Source organism: Hylaeus volcanicus, chromosome 3, assembly GCF_026283585.1.
Source record: "Hylaeus volcanicus isolate JK05 chromosome 3, UHH_iyHylVolc1.0_haploid, whole genome shotgun sequence".
Lineage (NCBI taxonomy): Eukaryota > Metazoa > Arthropoda > Insecta > Hymenoptera > Colletidae > Hylaeus > Hylaeus volcanicus.
The window spans coordinates 6,834,050-6,855,474 of NC_071978.1; the positions used below are offsets into that span (position 1 = coordinate 6,834,050).

At 38.4% G+C, this 21,425-nt stretch overlaps 1 protein-coding gene across 4 annotated transcripts in view; it reads right to left on the minus strand.

Moving 5' to 3' along the window:
* LOC128873098 (SAM and SH3 domain-containing protein 1-like) overlaps positions 1–21,425 on the minus strand; it is a 319,957-nt gene that overhangs the window by 27,681 nt on the left and 270,851 nt on the right. For 3 of the 4 annotated variants that reach the window (XM_054116374.1, XM_054116378.1, XM_054116375.1), the window contains one exon: positions 8,175–8,314. In XM_054116374.1, coding sequence (XP_053972349.1) covers positions 8,175–8,314 — 140 coding nt within the window. The remainder of the gene's footprint in view (positions 1–8,174; positions 8,315–21,425) is intronic. The other variant, XM_054116377.1, reaches the window with a different exon arrangement.

Below are 21,425 nucleotides of genomic sequence, written 5' to 3' on the forward strand. Positions count from 1 at the left end.
CGCGCGACACTTCACCTGCAAACACAGCGTCACTCATTCCTGTAGACACTGTGTTATCCGTAGTCTATGAACCCTACGTCAGCCTAGACTTCGAGTCCTAATCTTCCTAAACCTTGTCCAATCCCATCACTCTCTCCGTTACTTCAAACATTTTTGAAACTCTACAGAAAGGTTCACTGAATAATAATTTCTTCTCAACTGGCTACTTTTTAAACTTCAATTAGATGAAACTAAAATTTTCCATAGATGAAATGCTTCGTAGTAATAATACTCATGGTTAAGCCAAAGAAAATCCACATGTTGTTCTTCAATCAAGTCATTAATCAGTTCAGTGTAAATACATAGGAAGAGATAATTGGCGATAATATAATTGGACCTATTTTCCCTGGTAGCAGATTAATAGGTCTATCTGACGTCAATGCCCATCGTCGATCAACATTTACCGAAGAAGCAGGATTCGCCAGAGATGGAATGGTCAATTTTCATAATTGTCATCGTTGCGTTGAAGGAAATCCATATGGTGTTCATGGATCGAATCGCGAACAACAATTCAGTGTAAACGCATGGGCAGGGATAATTGCGGATAACGTAATTGGACCTATCTTCATTGATGGGAGATTAACAGGATAATCTAACGTCTTGAATAATCGATTGCCACGCGCTGTTAGAAGTTCCATCAAATGTATTTATTTGTAAAATTTCAAAGTCTCATTTTTAACATTCATTGTTTTTCAACGTATATGGTGTATCGTTATACAACATTCCTCATGTTTAGAGAAAAAATGTTTTTAAGAATAACAGACCAACAATTTTATTAATAACACGTTATAAAAATTTGAAATATTTCCCTTAGGATTAAAAACAATATTTATTTTTAATGAAAAGCTCAGGTTTGGGCTGAAAGATATTGCATACAAAGCAGCTTTTGCATTGTATCATTATCACCTCTTTGCATCATCGTCGTCTCTTTGCATCATCGCTTCTTTCTATTGTTTTCCACCTGTGCATTAAACCTTCTAAGAAGAACATTATTATTCGCGAATCACCGAGAACCATCGTTCTCTGATTATTTTCTGTATCAAAGAGTTTTCTTTCAATTTCCCATCCATCCATTGGTGCAGCAAAACATTTTGCCCGACCGTTGGTACACCTGCAAACCACGAAACCGAATCACTGATCGCTACCCTGCTTTGATGCGAATAAAAAGTGAATAGGGACGTCGCAACAGGGACAGTAAAAAAAACAGACTCAGTTCGAACTTTTTGTGTCCCTGCATGACCCCAGGAAACCAATCAAAAGGCTCTTGATGGTATTCTTACACCTTTACCATCTCCCGCGACCATTTAAGATCAACTCGAAAGGAGAAGTTAGAAGCTCCCATTCAGCAGTTTCGAAGTCAAAACTTGTTAAACTTTGGAACCAGAAACTAACAGTAAGCGATCCTTGAAATAAAGAACCATCGAACTCGTGAACTTTCGAACTATCTTTCGCTTTGCATTTCATGAATTTGAACCCGAATCTGGACTTCGAATCTAAGAGTCTCGAATTATGCGATAAATTGTACGTTCTTAAATTGTGCTTGGTTTGCATTGCATTTGCAAGGAAATGATACGTTTATTGTGTTTGTGGACACTTTTCGTTCATAAAATGAAACGTGGTTCGTACCGAATCTGAGAAGCTTGGACGCACCCTTTGTTCAGAGCCACGAAGAAATTAAATTTATCTCGGATGGAGTCTAACCAGCTATGCTGCGCATAGTATCCGTATTGCTATCATGAATACTGCCAGGACTGCCACAACCATTGTACGAATTTGCTCTGTGACCACAGTCAGTGCTGCGTTTCACTGTCTGGCAGGACATCCTGTATCTGTAATGGAAGGCAACCGACGAGTTCTCCGAGGATACGAACTGGACCATGATTCCAACAGGACGGAATATCGCAAACTGTCAACGGCGCCGGGTCCGTCTCTTGTCGACACCATCCACCGCACATCGTCATTTGTCTCGTTTCCACTTGACCGATGCCAGCGATTCCGGACAATGCGTGAAAATCTAATAACAGGAGACGTTCAGCCACTTTCCACGGAACACTTTTATCGGAAGAAGTCTTTATACGACTCTAAAAAACGAACACTATTGTATACATTTGTTTATATGCATTTGGAAGCTTCATGTTGAAAATAGTTGAAGAGAAAACAATGTAGTTTTTTCAAGCAAGAATTAATGCAGTAGCAGAGGGCTGAATTTAAAGACCAACTGTAGAAGAGGATTCTTTGTGTCAATTTATTACTTTATACGAAGACTTTTATTTATATAGCGAAGATGTTATAAAAGTATTTGGAGGATTTCGACGAACACAAAGTTTCAAGAAGTTGAAATTACTCAATCCTAAAACAGACTCTTGGGCTTGAACTTATTGTGTAACGTAAATTGTTTCTTGTCCGTGTTCAACATGACGAATGTTAGAGAGGAACAACTTTACAAGATTTTGAAAAATTCTGAAGTTAGTTAGTGCTAAAATTTAAATGTAGAACTAAATTGAAGTATTTCCAAAAGAATGTTTATAAAATTTGTCTAGGTACCCTCCAGACGTTCTGACGTCCTTTCTTGTCGTAATTTTAAAGCTTAGGTTATTCTTGTGTATTCTTCTGGATCATTGGATCAATGCTTTCCTCAATCATTTATTAAAAGAAAACACGCCAACTACTGCAACTTTCATTTCCTCAGTGTGTCAACTATTGAAACAATTTTTAAGTTCCAAGAAAAACCTAAACTATGTTTAGTCTTCCTTCTTGTACGATCCTGACCTCCTGGCGGAGACAAAGCAGCAGCCACATCAGCTTGTTATGGTAGTAAGAAGCAAAGAAAACGTCTTTCGAAAGAAAAGTGTCTCAAACGTGTCCACCGTTAGTGCTTTTTCGTTTCGCGTCATCTCCTGACACGTCTAAACAAAGTTCTACAAAGTCTTCTATAGTAAGTTGCGATAGTCGTGCGCGCACAATCCGTGTCGACGAGTAATTAGTTTTGTGAAGCTCGAAACACAGATCTACCATGAAGAAGAACACGTTTAATATTTCACGTCTCTGCGAGGCATCTCCGAAACTCGACGATGCGGCTCCATTGTGAATTCGTAAAATTCTGCGCAACCGCGAATTCTCCTATGAATGTGTACTTCAAAATTTACGAGGCATTGTTCGAAGGCTGCGGCTCGCCACGGAAAGAATATCACGTGTTTCAGGGGTTCTTTGCTCGGCGAGTTTTCTACAGATTGTAACGCGCAAGAAGGGGTTGAATTGTTGGAACTAAGTTTAATTATTCCTCGAACAAATGAAGTAAATATTGAAATAATCATTTCATAGGAAAATATTAAGTATCCTTGCAATGGACTCCTCGTTGAAATTTATTTTTTCCACTTGATTAAGAGAATTTGGAAAAATATGCTTAAAGATATCAAAATAATGCCTGTTTTTTGCGTTTCTGCGTAATTTTTTGGTTCAAAGGACTAGCGAAGCGATCTACCGCGTTGTGTGCAGAGATAAACATCGATCCTTGATTACATGGCGGAGGTGTAGCATAAGCGTATTGGGAAAAGAGCGGAACAAACGATTTTTCTGCGGAGAAAACGGACGGCCAGAAAGTGCCACGCGGATAAGCAATTTCCGCGAAGGTTGAGCTTCCAATTCTTGGCGTTTCCGGACACTTTTCTGGTGGAGGCTCATGGGGATGGTTTTAATGAACGAATTTCGAAGCTTCCATCGGAGCGACGGTAAAACGTATCGGGAAGCGTGCACCAGAATTTTTGATTTTACGATATAAAAATTGGATCCGTGATAGGATTTTATTCTATCTTTATTTCTTGCGTTAAAGCTATACAAAGTTCTACTGAAAGTAGAACAAAGGTGCCGTAAACACGTAATGATTTTTAAAAAAAATGTACAATTGTTTTCGTAATAAAAAAAATTAGCGTCTGTATTTATTATTTTAGTTTATCAACGCAGTATTCCCGAACGGAGTAAAATAATTCGTAGTAAAATAAATTTGATAAAGCAAGCGTGCTAAAACGATTATTTCAATTTAAAAAATTAAAGAGAAATTGAAAATAATGCTCTTTTACATATATAACAGCTTGTCAATTTTAGATTTATCTTGTACCCATCATAAAATTGCATTTAGTACGAATGTAATCATCATACTGCATTTTTCACTGAAATTACGACCAATATAAATTTATAGTACATACAAGATTATATCATTCTGATCATTATTTGCAGATACATTCTTTTATAAGATTTTCAATTGTACGACACAGAGGGTTAAAAGTTTATTTCTAATTCAATAATGTATTTGTTCTGGATCCGTGTATTTCGGCGGGGTAACGTTTAAAAGTGAGCACGAACGCGTTCAAACGAACCGTCTAGACAGTCCGCAATCGATCAACCCCACTTCAGAGAAATCTCACCGTGAAAACGACGTCGCGTGAACCGCGTGACGTGTGCGTGCGAAATTGTGCGCACAACTCGACGCCTCGAAAACACCAGCGCTCGGGGGCTGCAGGCGACACAGCACCGAACTATTCTTCATCGGGTGTTTTATCCGACTGGATACATTTACTAATTAAAACGTGCCGCTCGAGAACCGCGGTTCGTGCTCTTGTTTTCGTCGTTATTCGTCGCTGCTTAGACAAGAAAAAGCAGGCAACGTTGCAGCAAAACTTTCCCGGTAACCCACTCCGTCTATCAACATATCTTCGCGTCGGAAATCAAAATATTTCTCTTTCGGTATCTCCCCATCACCCAATCAATTTTTTTTATTAAATAAGTGCCACAAACGTCTTACATTTAAATGACAGCATACAAAGTTTCATTGTTCTTCGATGAATCAACTCTGAGATATAAAGCAAAGCATAAACCAACATATATTCAAACATGCACATGCAGAATTTTTCTAAAATTTTATCACCCCATATGGAAGGTGGTACACTAACTTTCATGATCCTTCAAGCTAACCATGAGATGCAAAGTATAACAAACGTCAACGTACGTGAGCAAATCCGCGCATACAGAATTTTCCGGGCAGTTTCGTAGAGTTTTTAGACTCGGGGGGGGGGGGGGGGGCTTCAAACGTGGAGAAATTCAAAGAGGCATAGAGTGAGGTGGAAAATGTTAACCGATAGCAATACTTCCCTTGGTTACATTCAATATCAGCCGGGAAAGTAAAATTACAGAACGCCGTGACATTGAGAGTTTCATCGGGAGGTGGGAGGCAGACACGTCCGGTGAAAGCTGAATGGGGAAAAAGAGCGACGAACATTATGTTAGCTCGAAGGGGTCGACAACGACGCGATGAAAAAGAGCGAGAGGGGTGGAGGTAGGGCAGGTAGAGAAAAGGAAAGAGCTCAAGGAACGACGAGGGTGACATACTACATCGATCGCACCTGAAACACCCCCTCTCTCACTGTCGCGGATTTGTCGCGAACGTTTCTTTGCTTATCGTCTACTTTCCCTCCCTGCATTTTTTTCTCCCAAACCTGAGCAACGCGCGCCGAGGGAATCATGGGAAACCGTCAAATCCTCTTAGCATCGGGTGTACCAAACTCCAACGCGGAGTTTCGATGCCTCGCGTAACCGATGGGATGATTATTGAATCACGGGTGTACCGAGAACTCGGAATACGGTTTTTGTACCATGGGTAGCAAGAACGATCTGGCTTGGGAGTAAGACCTAGAGGGTGAGATGTTTAGTAGGGAGAACCTGAGACTTAGCTTGGAGAGAAATTACTTGACGACAGAGTTTGCTCGATCATAGTCACATTCCCCTTAATCCGTTCAGACCTGGCGTCTACAAAAGTTGAGGACAGAAAATTTCAAAATTACCGACATTATCGTTTAGGGCGAATATCATTTATGTACACGATGAAAGATCAGTTGTCCTTGTAAATTAAACTATTAGGATTTCGAAATAATGTTTTTCCATACTAATTTTATACAACCTAATTCAAACCTAATTTCCTCCAGGTGGTATCATAAAGTCTAAATTCATGGCCCCTGAACCTGGTCTTGAAAAGGACTGACACAGGATGTTGCTCATCAAGTTCATACACCTGTACACATTTCCCATACTCCTGCAAACATTACACAGAAACTAACTTGCTGCACTATCTCGATGGCAATTTGTCCTCCGGCAGTTCTGAGCTAAATACTCTTGAAACACGTATCAGCGGGGGATACATGACATTTATTAATTTAATACCTGAATTAACGTCTCTAAAAAAAAAATTATGGAGTTCACAGTACAGTACAATTGTATAAAACGTTTTGTTACGATAAAATATTTAGTCCTTTCATCATAGAATCGCGAAAGCGAAGAAAATCATCTGACGAGAGTCAGTGTTAAAAATATTAATTATTAAGACAAAGAAATCAACGAAATTGCATGAATGTATCTTCGCGAGAACTGCAGCCCCCAGCAAACAACAGCACTCGGATCAGCCTGTATTTGGAAAGCAACAGGACCGCGAGTCGCAGACATTAATTATCTGGAACAACCCTTCGCTTATGCGAGGAGCAGCCGATCAAAAACACGGTTAAACCGTCTGCACATGGTAAGATCAGCACGACGGTGTGAAAGATGCCGCCACGCTGGCGAATCAGAAGCGATAAAGCGAGACGTGTGCGTCCCGCGCGACACGGGGTGGTCGCGTTGCGCGCCCAATGAATATGAAACAGTCATTAGCGCGCCAATCCGGAATCACTTAGGTACGTGCAGCAGACAGTAAACAGAAAAGCAAGTGTGGAAGTTGTTAGTACATTGAAATGCATTGCCCCGGAGACTGTCCTGAACTCTAAAGCCTCGTATCCTCGCAGTTATCATATTTTAGGAATACGAGTGAGGGTGGAAACGAGGGTGCGGTGTCAATTGCAGTGAGTGGAAGACGGTTTCCTGGCTCAGAAAATCGACTTAATTGGGTGAATCTGCATAGTCGATAAAGGAAGACTCTGCAACGCTGTGTTACGTTTGGCTGTTTCCTTCTGACTATCTAGATCCTCGTTGCAGGCGAAACTCTAACACTTGGACTCCTTGGTAGAGCCACTGGCTCTGGAACACGAGGTGAACGCACGAGTATATTATAGTACGTGCGAATTACTCCATTACTGGTTATTTCAATGGAGGTTTACTGTTTTTCAGGTGTTGGAATCTTTTCCAAAAATTTTCTATCTAAATGGCCCGATGGTTCTCTGTGCGATTTAACCCTTCGCTCTCAAGGCCTTTTGTTCTGGTATCTACCAGCAACTCGAGGTGCTTCCTTGGCATTTTATTGCCACGAGATTTGAAAATCAGGTCATCCTTGTTTATTAATCATTCATACTGGCTGACAAGTGTCCACATATTTATGAATGGAGTGTACGTTGATAAGTGTCGATCTATTCTTCACAATCACACGTTAGTACAATTTATGGGTCACACTGTCAGCCTTCAAATTATCCCCAATCAATTTCAGCAGGAAACGAAGCTCCTTAAAAACGTCAAAGGCATCGCGACCTCGATGTCAAATAGAAGGCGCAGCACTGTAAAGTCAATATTGATTCTCACTGCAGGTTCATGCAATGAGTGACTTGTAGAGTGGGCTACTGATTCTGGCATAGTCAGAGGTTTCAAGTGCTTTATCGAGGGCTTTCGAGGAAATTTCATTCCAAGTACTATCGGGCTTCACGCTACTTTGTACCAAGGTCAAAGCAAGAGGAATGTCTTTGAGTGCCCCAAGAGGGGATATGCGACTGATCTCTATGTGTACACCAGCTAATGCACTTGTTGTAGATTTGTAATGAAAAGAGTTTGTATATGAGTCATCGCCGAAGGAAAATCTTGCTGTGTCTCAACCATTATCGATCGAGATTATGCTTCGAAGAAGAGTTTTGTCGAAATGTGTATTTATTCAGATAAACGAGAGTAATCTATTGATGCATAAAGAATGTGAAGTAAAAGGGTGTTATAATATATTACTATTTACACAATAGCTATTTATTTTTTTACTAATAAATGAAATATAGAAATCCCTATTCAAAAACCTTTTATTAACGAGGACATTGTATGTAGGATAAGATCTCAATTGTGGAAGTACGGGATGCTAATGAAACATAAATGTGGAGTCGTTTCTACGAAAGGCATGCACTTACTCTTTGTGGTACACCCACCCTGGTACGACTGTGTCTCGGAGAACCTTGAACTTGGCCTTGCTTTTCTTTCCTGTGCGTCTTCAGCCCTCGAAGAAGTCTCGAAAATGTTGTCTTTTTCTTGCCTGTGTTTTGTCCTTGTTCTGGAAAACAAAGGCGAGATAATGGTTAATGTAACAATTGTATCACTCTTAAATATATTCAGTAACATTAGCTATTACAACACTTTGTTTATATTTATTAAGTTATACTATTTATATTATTCATTGATAAATAATGTAATATACGAGCTGAACAATAAGTGACTGAACCTCTGGAATCATTAGAATCATTCGACAGAAACATTTCTCATCGAACTCCAAAAAGATTTTTTTATTGTGTTCCTAGTGTATCACACTATTTAATATATTATTAAAATAAGCAATTTGCATAATAATTGGCACTTATTCAATCTATGTCATGAAAAAATCAAACTTATACGTGTATTTTATTTTTCAATATATTATGATTAATAGATATGTTTACAGTAATAGACGAGAGCTGGTCGAGATCTTTCCTAAGCCCGGAGTTACAATGGCAATGCCCGACCACTTCCAGTCTCACAAATAATCGAATGAATCGGGATTAGTCGCAACATCACTATCCATTAATGCATAATTCAGGCATGTCGTTAGTTACCCTACCTGCCCAATCCCCTAACCCTTCGCTACGACAGTATATTGTATTAGTGTCAACGCATCCGTTTATTAACACCGACAACAACACCGCCTAATTAACTATCTTTGCGGCGGCGAACGTTGGAAAGCTGGAACGTATTATGAGCTTGCGAGGCTTCAACTCGACACTCATTGTTAGGCTAATTCGTAAACCAACTTGCAATGTGTCACTCCTTGTCTGCTTCCATGTAACTGTGACTGCTTGGACTAATTACTTAATCGACGTAATTGTCTGTCTCGGTCAAATGGAATACGTTGCCAGCTCTGGCTGCCGCAACGTCCCAAGTAGCGATTAGTAACGCACTAATCAGAACTGTTCTATGTCATCATCCCGAAATCTCGGATTAGTTTTGTTCATAAAAGTGGCTTTAACTGGCCAGGTGAAGGTACAATACTAGAATTCAATAATAGCTTAAGTTTTTAATTATATTTTATATTTTTGTTTAACTATGAACCAATTTCCTTTCTTTATTTTAATTGTTGTGTTTCGATATGAATCAGATATGTGTGTTTTTGATCATTAGATTTTGGAGTGGCAATTGCCAGTAGTAATGCATGAAATAGAGGACAGATAAAGTATTAAATATTACATATATAAAGATTAATCTGCTTGAAAATGAACTAATAAAAATTAAAATTATGGTATTATCTCAAAAGCATCAAAGAATAGAAATTGTCAAAACAGTTACTTGGTTGAAAATAACTTAAAACACAAAAATCTAAGAGAAGAACAATAACACAAAGAAGTAGTCCGGTATAGCTTTGTGACACTTTTAGAGGGAATAATTGTGACATTTTGCACAAATTCGTTACATTCCAAAAAGAATCAATACTACTGTAAAGCACATAGACAGAAACCATAGAAACAACGAATGCAAAAGGCTCGCAGCCCTGTAGTCGGAATTTCGACTGGCAATATCGAAAATATATTGTCTGGTTCGTGACCACGAACCGTGTTCAATCGAAGAAAACTTATGGAATAAAAATAAATCCGTCCGTTCGACACGGAAGATACGACACTGTTTTCTTTATCGTGAATGGCGCCTAGATCGACGTGTAGGGTGAACCGAGGACGAAATGATGTCAAAGAGGTAGATGGAGAGGCGGTGGTTAAAGAAAAAGGTAAAAAAAAAAAGAACTTTGAAGGGTATCGAATAAATGTTCGGTGTAGACACATGTATAAAATTCTGAAGTTGCGTGAGAGTTGAAATTCCTGCTTGTTCAGAAGCGAGCCACGATAAAACCGACTTTGTCTTCTCTGGCGTCGCCGTCACCTGTTTGAACCCTGGTGCTTCGCTCACATTTCTACGTGTGCTTACAATAGACTCGTAGTTCCCTTCTATTATCAACAAATTGGAGATATTTCATTATATATCATATTTTTTCTAATTTTGATTCGGTAAACAAACGTTTTTTTATATTATATAATTATTTTATTTAAGCCACGAATGTTATGTACGACTGGATAATGTAGGACAGTCGATCGATAAGACAGATTGCTCTGCAAGCAATGTAGAGACACTCTGTCGATAAACACTGTGACTAGTCAGAAATCTACATTGCCGACGAAGTGTTCTACTATATCATCAGAGGGTTCTATGGCTATATCGTGCAGATATTAATAACAGGGAAGAAAAAAAGAATTTATAAATATTCCATTTTCCAGTACAGAAGTATTTTTCCATTTTCAAATTAATTATTTACGAATAGACCCTATTTATCGAGCAAGCAACCAAGAATTACGGTTCAATTTCATCGAAACGAGAAAGAATATGCCAAATTTTCTAAAAGCGTGTAGGTGTTATATCGCAATCTCGGCGCATATGTGCTAATAATACGCGCAGCCTTTGCCGGGAAGGAGCACAAATTTGTTGTTATGAAAATCCTCGTGCAGCGAAAGCGGGGCTATAAACATGAATAAATTAGCGTTATTAGACTTCCCTTCTCCATCCACATCGCGCTTCGAACGCCACGGAAGCTTTCTCCCTACTCCACATAGGCACCGAGTTATACCTCGTGGTCTGTGTAATGGGATTCCTCTCCTCTATTCTCTTCCATCTCAACAATTCACTTCGTTTAGGGATGCTTCTCTACTAAACCCTTCGGCTATTCTCCATCTTCACTTATTTTCCAATAGACGTTGCGGAAGATAGGAGCATAGGTTTTTGGATAACAAAGTGCGCACGCGATCCGGCAATAACTATTGGCTGGATAGTTGCTCGAACTCGTGGAGCGAGCGTTGCCCATTTATCAGTTTCTGTTATGCAAACTTGCAGTATTAAAATAATAATTCGAAGATGCTTGATATTTTATAAAAACTTGCGGAAGTAGAAACATCATCTTGCAAGAGACACTTGCCATCGTTATCAGACACTTTATAGGGGTTTACGTGTATAAAGGAAAACGAGGATAAAAATTCTCGGTTTTAAACGATTATATTGTATATATAAAAATTATATTCAATGTAATATACATCATAAATGAAGTATGTTTAAAAAATACCATTTGAAAGGATCGCGATAAATATACAAGTACTTATAAAGTTAGGTTAAAAAAGATAGTCATGAAATATTTTTCAATTCAGAGTTTAGAGCTTCGCGCGCGGAATAAAGCTCGCGAGTAAGTTATCCACGGTTCAAAATCCATTATCGCAACGTTATCTATTTCAGTCGGCTATCCATACTCAGCGTTTCGCATCGGTGAATTTTGTTCCCGTGGAAGAAAATTATTCGAGGATTTTCTTGCTTTATAAGGTCAAATTCGAAGGTTGTTTTATGATAATGGCCCGGGGTGCATGAATATTGAAAGTAGTTCATGGCGCGACGTTTTTAAAGCCAGCCGTTGAGCTTTCGCGTTGGGAGTCAGATTAATACCGGCTTAAAGTCGCCCGCCATTAACGACATCGAATAAATGAACAGGAAGATAAATGACGAGAGTATGCCGATGTTATCGGGCCATCCATTTTTCACTTTCTCGATATCGAGCGAGTACTACGGTAACGGAGTGGAAATCGCGCTATTAATTATAACGCGATAATCGGTAGAAATATATGATGATCGCCGATAGATTCCGCGGCAGGCTATTTAAGCTTAAACCCGTTGGAAAAGTGCGCAACGAGTTAACACGATCGTACAATAAATTCCAAGTGTAATGGATACTTCGGTTTATAAAATAGAGTTCACGGGAATTTGAGGAGATATTCAATTTAAGTTTCACGTACCAGGAATACATTCTGTCATCGATTGGAATTAATGGTCGAAGCAAACTTTTCGAAGAAATAAATATTTTGGAAGGCAATTTTTCTCTTCTCATTGGCGTCTTGGAGCAACATAAACAGTATTTTTTCTTCAAATAAAAATACACATAATCATAATTAAATGTCACAAATGATGTCGTTAAACAAAAAACAAAATCCTAGAACACATTCTGGATAACCTTTACAATTACTAAAATATAAATTGTAAAATTTATTCAGCGTAGAGGTCTTCCTTGCCTCTGATTAATTTAGCTGAAAATTGTTGACTTTGCGAGCCTAAACCTCTAACAAAACTGATAGAATGAACAGTATGCTTTCTCTATATTTCCATTAAAATATAAATTATCTTGCAAAGTAGCCTAACACCATGGCATAGAACGCTAAACGAGATCGGATATAGATATCAGTCGAGATAGCCCGAGTATATCGAGCAGAGTAACAATCTATTACCCATTTATGTGGGTCAGGAGATTATGCATTCTTCTCCATCCACGTTTCTTCTGGTTCTCCATCAACCCAGCGGTAACGGTGCTTCAAAGTCGTTACGGTTCGCAGGTTCGAAGCCAGGTCGACGCAAATCACGAGCCTTTATTCGCCGGGTTCCGACTTGACCATGCTTTCAAACTCGAACGAGCAAATTAGTTTCTGGGTCTTGTACGCCAGCTGTTTGGAGAGGGTTGCTCTCAGCATTCGGGATTTTTAGACACAATGGCTGTACCGTGGACCCTCCGGCAGTTAACGCGAGGACGTTTCTTGTCGCGTAGCAGGGGTCACTTCCAGGAATAGCTTAAATGTCTCTTGCGAAGATCCACCCTTCCCTGAGATGTGACACATCCGAAATCTTGGTGCGACCTTACGACATATTATACCTTTGGGTATAATACGATGAAGTGGAAGCTTTGTATCAACCTCGTAGGAACCAAGCATCTGCATTTTCTGAGACAAATAAGGTAGGGATGCTGAGAGATATCGGGCGTCAAGTTTGAGAATGAGCCTGAAGAGGTGATTTAAACGTGGAGTAAGTGTGTCGAACAGATTATTGTCATTTTAAAGGATACATTTTGAAATGAATAAACATCTCAATCAAGGAAAGACTCGATGAGGATATACCCACATAAATGTCATTGTATACATTTATTATTATAATTTGTTAACAAGTGGAATCAGTTTAAAAAGGAATGGATTGAAGTTTTATAACTTTTGCATTGGTCCTGGAATAAAACACAAAGGTTGTTGGACACTCTATTCAGAAAATTGCTAGTACCCAGTTATTGCATTGGAGCCTTCAATTTCAAAATGGGTCAGGTGCAAAAAATCAATCGGGAAGAGCAAACGAGTGGCCCAGTAGAAGCTCTTGTTGAACTATCATAGCTGTTGCTGTAAAATAAATTCGATTTCGCTACAACTCCATTACACACGGCAGTCTATCAAGTATTTCATCTTCCTGACCATTTGAAACTTAATTTAACGAATTACAAGATAATTTATTAAAGAAGCAACGCCAAATCTGAAGAAGTAAGAATAGTAAGAGTTCGAAAGATGTTTATTAAATCGAGATATACAAGACACTAGTGTCCTGCTTGTATTAAATAACGAAATACACGAAAGTAATTAGTGGTTAAATAATGAAAATAAATAGAAGGATACTAAATCTACTTAAAGATCATTCGCATCAGTTTCGAGCGGGTTAATATTCATTTTTGCTATTCTTTCCAATCTGAAAATGAAATCACGAGAAAACGTACTTGATGCAATGACTGATTCTAATCGCAATCTATTTATCATTAGCCCACTGCTATCAGCGGGATAGCTCGGATTGTACGTTACGCAGGTTACGTCCTGTGAAGTTAGTACAAGAGCGGCTGCACGTGATGCTCGGAGTGCACGAACTGCAGAAACCGAGGGAAAAGGATAGGGAAGAGATTGGGGGGCGTGAAAGTTGGACGAGGTCCAAACCATGCAGGAGAATGGACCTAACGAATAAACACAGCGAGGCACCTATTCCGGATCAAAAATCCTCTGTAAATAACCAATCTGCGTTCCTATTTTCGCAGCATGACTATTGGCTGAATCTGATTTCAATAAGGGACAACCAATGGTCGACGAAAGCGTTGTTTAAATAATATCATATTAATGCTTCCTATGTTTAAACGTTTCTTTAACAAAAAAGAATCACCTTCATAAAAATATAAAAATTCATCTGTCTATTTTTCAAGGTAAAAAAAGAATTGTTTCATGGTCATTATTTTTGTTTTCAAATGGAGTAACACATTGTTCATTTACCTTCGAATAAAATACTACAGTGATCTACAAATCATGGTCATTCAAGATTATCCAAGATCACAAAAGGGAAGTTATGAGAAAGAATTTTACCTTCTTCTCTAAAATTAATAATCAAGGAATATAAATTACCAATATGCTGAGTCACTGTAACAAACAACAACCGGAAAACGTTCAATAATCAAATACGAAACTCGCCAATAAAGATTGTATGTTTATATCCTTTTCAGAAATTTGGTGAGAAATATTTCAATGAAATATCGCACGAACGATATTAAATGCAACTTGTTAAATGAAAAATTCCTTAAATTACCGCCAAGTACTTCTAAAACCAAAAACCGATAATTATAAGTAAACACGAGCGCCGAGAATAAGAGACGAGGATCGTAGGTGCGTGTGGAAACGCAGATTAGGACGCGTGTCGTAAGTAAACACGTTGGCGGGCAATTCGGGTGCGTGAGCGCGTGCATGTGTACACTGAGTTTCACGGATTTGTCGGCTTGAGGGGAATATGGTTTCCGCAGCCGGCGCGCTTCAAATTCTCGTGTAACGTTTGACGGTTTGCATGGTAGCTACACGAAGTAGACGTGCGAAGTGCTACGAATCTCAGAATAGTGATCATCGAATCTTCGATCACTCGTCAGGAGTTCCAAACTCAAATTGAAATATTCACCTAAAATTAGAGTAATCATTTCGCTGATTTCGAGATAGCCTGGAAAATACAGGGTTGTGATTTTTGTCTATCCTCGTCAGAGTCTGTGATTATTGTCTATTTTGACAGAAACGGGCTGCACAAATGAATTTTTATCTCCGGGTCTATCAACAGTATTGAATTCCACTTTTTTTTTTGCTTTCATCAGGAAGGATCGGCCAATGCGAATCTATTTTCTTCTGGGTCGGATAGCCACGATTGGAATGTGAGTTTTAAAGAATTTGCTGATTTGTCAATGGCAGGTGAATTAGATTTCATAACTAGATGTTACGTGTGATTGACAATAATTATAGAAAAGAATAATGTGGCAGAAGTGTAATACAAATATTTCTGTTTTATAATCAAAAAACCTTTATTTAATCACCGGTTATTTTCTCTTCTTTCTTTTTCTAATTTTCAATATGCTTAAATGATTCTTGAGACAATTAAATAACCTTTCACATAACATTCAAAGGTGTCATAATATTTTCATAAAGTAGAATAATAGAATCCCAGCGACCACTGATTAGCAAATTTCGCGCTACGACGTATGTAGACGTTGAAAGCACCCCAATTCAAAGGCAAATGAAAAATAGGACGAAGATGAAGAAAAAGTCTTCCGTGTGAAGTGTGGATGAGCTCCGGGGGTGTGCACTTGAAGGACGTCGGATGTAGACGGTCTTCTGCATAATCAAGCAAAGTTTCCTACTACTTTTCTCTTGACCGAAACTATTCTAGCTATTAGAAAATTAGCATACTTCCAAAGTCCGCAGATTTATAGCTGACATCGTCCATCTTTCTCAAGATATTAATGGGGAAATTAGTATCCGTTCTATCATGAAATTGATTAATTTCGTGGCATGTAACAGATTCTTTCGATAAATATCTTTGACTGGAAGAATGTCGATGCTGTGATTATCGTAATGAATTTATTAATTCAGCCATTTTTTTTAATTCATCTACTGGTTGCTTATTCTTTACCTTGAATATTAATTAATTCATCATCATACGAATAAGCAGACATTATATTTATTTTGTAAGATACGAAGTTCAATATAGGAATAAGAAACCTTATTAATTTTTCCAATCACCCTGTGGCCAAATTGCCACTGATCAAGAGACGTCTAAATTTCAAGGGAGGTTGTAGGAGGTAATAGCTCTGGAGATTCAGCTATCTATTGTCTAACTCTAATATATTCATGAATATATAAATAATCTTAACATCGTTTATTTTTTGAAAAATCCGAAAAGGTTTTATGATGACTTCATGGCCAAATTGTTAGTGACCAAAAGACACCTGGTCGATATTGCACAGGGTTGAGCCAAGGTAAGGGAAAAAGTGATGCGTGACAAAGGGTAGAGGAAAGCTGAATGAACAACGTATGAGAGCGGATGGTGTTACAGGTACAAACGATCTCGGTTCGGGGTAGCCAGGGTTAAGAGTCCTGTCGAGAGGTTGGCACGTCGTCATTCTCTATTCTTCTCCCTATTTTTCACGCCTCTACTGTTGTGGCTAGCGGCACGCGCGAACCAGTGTTGTTACCATGACAACACCACGTTGACTGATGCTGCACACGTATAGAGTGGATCACAAACGCCTCCACGTCTTATTCTTCGTCATCGTGTGACTGCATATTGGATTAATTCAAATCGAGAGCTTTTCGAGCACCTGACAGAACAATAGGCAGACGTAACGATGGTCTCTGGCAATTAATTATAAGAATTGCTCTTGCATGGTTTGAACGGTTCGAACTTTGAGTACAGGTAGAATTGCTGTTATGCAAACAACTAAAAATTAGAGAATCTGTGACTCTTCTCTAATAATAAATATTTTCATTATAAACAAATGTTTCATGAGAATTAACGATAAATAAATTCAACAAATTTCCATAAAGATTTTAATTTTCTTCGTGTTCTTGTTTCCAAAAATAAGAAATTACATTTCTATATTATTTTATTCCGTTACAACCGAGAGGGTTAGATAAATGTTCCGTTCCTGGCGGATCACCCTTTATACAGAGCCACGGACGCCGCTTTTTTTCATCCCCTATCTTCGTGGAGTAGAGGAAAAAGCCGGCTTGGGGAGGAAGAAGCACTTGTGCGCTATGCGGAAGTGTAACGTCACGTGTCTGCACGAATTGAAAAGCGTCTAGTTCACACTCTCTCTGGCTCTTTCTCGATTTTGTTCCATCACTTGTTCTCCTTTCCTGGTCTTTTGTGTTCCTTCGTGTCTGATAGTCACTTTGAGTCTCGACGAGGCTCATAAAGAAAAACTGTTACGTAGTTAGTGTTGGATAAACATTTCGCGCCTCGAACTTTCAATGGCTGAATGGATTAGGGGCTGAATAACCAAGACATTCTAAATTATTTTCATGTTTAGACGTTAGGATGATTTGTATTTTTATTGTATTTGAATAAAATTAAAACAATTCTCGAACGCAATATTCATTGACATAAATATACAATTTTAATTGAATAGTCGGAAGCCTCGATCACAATGGGTACAAAATTAAATTAAGTAACGAATTGTAGTAGGTTCTATTATGACTACTTTTGCAATAAATATATTGCTTCTAATATTTTAATTCCCAGTGAAAAGACACCATCGAAGGTGTAGCAATGTTTTACAAAGAATTCTAACTATACTATGAGAAGACATTTTTCACACGTGTAAAGGAAAATTTAAGGGACATCAGAAAGTTCCGGGTTTTCTCATTTGCGGTGCTTTGTTTTACGATACTTAGATGAAATACGACCGATATAAGCTGTAAAGTGCTAAAGAATGACGGTAAAAGCATATACTCGTACCTTTTTACTACTTCCATCTTCGATTGATGCGCCACTAAGAAAGATAAGCTTATACCGCTTTATCGTCTCCATCGCATTAAGGGCTGCATCTCTACTTTCATATAGAAAGCTTAATTTTTTAGCCTCTCAAGAGTACCTCTGCGCCACGTACTTGTTTGCGCGATAGGCTTTTATGTGGAATGCCTAACCACTAAAAGGGAATGCACATCCGCCGATAATACTTTTATATCGGTAATTTCATTTCGAGTAAAAATGTTGTAATATATCTTAGTACATTCGCATGCACCATACGAAAGAAATATACGAATAAGAAACATTATTAGGGTAATAGGATGTAGAAATCGTGAAAATTGATATTATTTTCTTATATAATTTCATTTCCAGATACTTCATAATTTATATATCAGATTTCTCTCGAGTACACAATTTTATAAACTCGAGGATAACTTAAAACGAGTGTCGACAAATTTTTGTATTTATTTTTCAACATTGAAACATCCCTAAAGACCAAGTTCTTTTAATTAAAATTGAACGCCTCTAATATGTTTCCGATACATCAATGATCCTATCATCAGACATAGACAGTGTCTGATTGCTAGGAGAATATACATAGATTGCTATAGAGGTTTCATGTAAATGAGGCACACTGTAAATGTATTCTTCCTGTACTACTGCTACAGACAACCAACGCTTGGGTTTCAGTTAGAACAAACATGCTTGCTCTGTCACAGTTGACGCCAAGCAAGCAACCCGAGCGAGTGTGTTTGCGCATTCTGGTAAGCCTCCGCGAATTTTAGGTTAGGTTTGCGCCGGGATTCGATAGCTGGGCTGTACAATCTGACAAATGCTAAGGCTCCAACAGCCCGACATCGACGCCTCTTACGTGGAATTATCCTTAAACGCGCGCCATTTAGAGCACGTCTTAGCTTCAGTCCGATTAGGATTACGTAAGGTGTCTACGTGAGACAAAAATGAAATAATTAGTTACGTTCATTCCACTGAGTCTAATTGAAACCTTTTTTTATTCTTTGGCATTTAGGGATACTAATGTCTTTTGTATGTAGCAAATCATTTCCAAATAAGTCTAATCCACCAAATCACCGAACTTCAAACAACGCCACAAAAGAAACTCGAATTTCTTCCCCACTGGTGTTAAGATCTAAGTAGATTGCGAAAATACTCACGAAATCACTCTACTTCAATCAATACCGCGAAAGAAACTCGATTTTCCTTCTATCTGTACCAAGGTATGTAAGTTGCAGAAACACCAAACAAATCAATCACCTTCACTCGATACCACCAAAGAAACTCGAATTTCTTTTCGCCGGTGTTAGGATCTAAGTAGGTTACAGATATTCAAGTGTGAAACGGAAGAGAAGAAAGGAGTATGGCGAAGCAGCGAAGAAATGACTGTCGTTAAAGATGCATATGTCTACGGGAGGCGCGAGAAGAAGTTGGCCTCAATTATATATTCATATCGTTGGAGGAAAGAGGGGCTCCATGGGGTGAGGATGGCGGGTGTAGTCAATAGAAATGAAATATAAAAGCAAACTCCTTTGGCTCGCGTGCCAACCGCCTCTCCAATATGGAATCTAAAGTGTTTTTCGATATCTCGAAAAATTCCAACGGCACGATGTGGGCTTCCTTCTTGATTTTATTTGCAGCCCTGGATGTCTATCTCCTGCATAACCACGTTCCACGACGTTTCTACTTTATCGCTACTTTCGTGGAAATCTGGCGTTGATTTGTCTATTTCTTTTCTCGAATTACAATCCGATACGTTCTTCCCAGGTCTTGTTAGCCATCGAGTGTTTACTCATTTTATTAAGGTACGACATGATGCACAATATTTTCATAAATCATCAGAGATATTGTCAAGTTTGAAGTGATGGAGAATAAATTTAATAAAAATACTAAGAAATTTTTTAGCTGGCATCTCGAGAAAAGTATGTCAGACAGCAATAATGATACTTTCTGTGTCAAGGCGAACAATTTCAGCTGCTCCTGTAATTTATTATATGAGATGTTTTTAAACCCTTAAATTATATATTATTTGACCCCTATTCTGAACCCCTATGACTGGAATGCTTTAATAATCTCGAATGACCTCTTAAGTGTAATAAAAAATTGCCATAAATGATTAAAAGTACTCCCAATTCGAAGTGTCGAAAATATCGATGGCACTCGTCAAATCAGGAATCGAAAATGAATATTGAATTATGAAATCGCGAAGTTCAATAAAAATAATATAACAACTTTCCACCGTGGGAACTGATGGTAACAAACGTGCGGATTAAAAGCGTATAATAGCAATTAATCACGACGAGGAATTGAATTACACGATGAAAGGTTCTGTTAATTCGATTCCTGTCACGCACGACGGACTCTCGTCATTAACGATGCTTTTATTCAAAATGTAACTTCAACGCGTGCAAATTGAAAAATGCATTCCGTGCACACGAATTAAACTGAAAGTTTTAATTGGTGACAGCATGCTCGATCGAAGCACGGAATGTAAATATTTGTCTTGTGAAACACGTGTGAAAATTCTGTCGCGGGAGAATGTTACAGCGAATATTGAACTATGGTAATTGTAATCAGATACGGGTCATGATAATTACAGAAGTTATTATCGATAAGAAGTTCATAATGGTGCATTGTTTATTTGAAGAACGAACCACCTGAGATTTATTTTGTTATATTGAAGACTTAAGAATTGTTGCAAAAGAATTTGACATTCATTCACTGACTTCAGATAGTGCGATAAGAAAAAAGATTGGGTCTATCTTGACCCAACCTCTGGAATTGCATTAACACATGCTCATCTAATTCAAGTTCAAGATTATGAACACATATTCCGTGCTTGACTCTATCATCGCGTCGTCTAGACATATAAGGCAGAGGATATAATCCTTATCCAGAACACAGAAAACACGCACAAAAGCACCTGGATGCATTAAATGCATTGGTCCAGCAGTAGCGAGTCTCAAAGACGCGTGGCGAGGCCTGCATAACGATGCAGTCTCCTTGGATGGTAGCACGAACGAAGATGGTGCTGTTCTATTGTCGGACCATTTATATATATTTCACCGGGAGCGACGTATACAAACGAGCTATGTTCCCTTTTGGAATAAGCGTCTATACCAGCCTCGGCGAATATATGCGTCGCAGCGAAGTCTTAGTCGGCGCGTTAAATAATCCAAGCTGCATTCACTGTCCACCAGATCTCTGGTTTCTTTGTCTGTTCTATTGGAGTCCATTGGACTTCGGCTTACAGTGGCGTGGCATCAATGATGTGACAACGAATTACGCTGTTACGTTGAAGAATATCGCGAAAGATGGAAACAAAAACTTTTAAGGATATCTCACTTTAACTGCATTGTAGGGGGATAGTATTTATTTTGGAAATCTTGTGACGTTTATTATTTTATGAGTATTTAGGAATTAGATTTTCGAATATAATTGTTTTTTTAATTATAATGTATATCCAGAAGTTTATAATC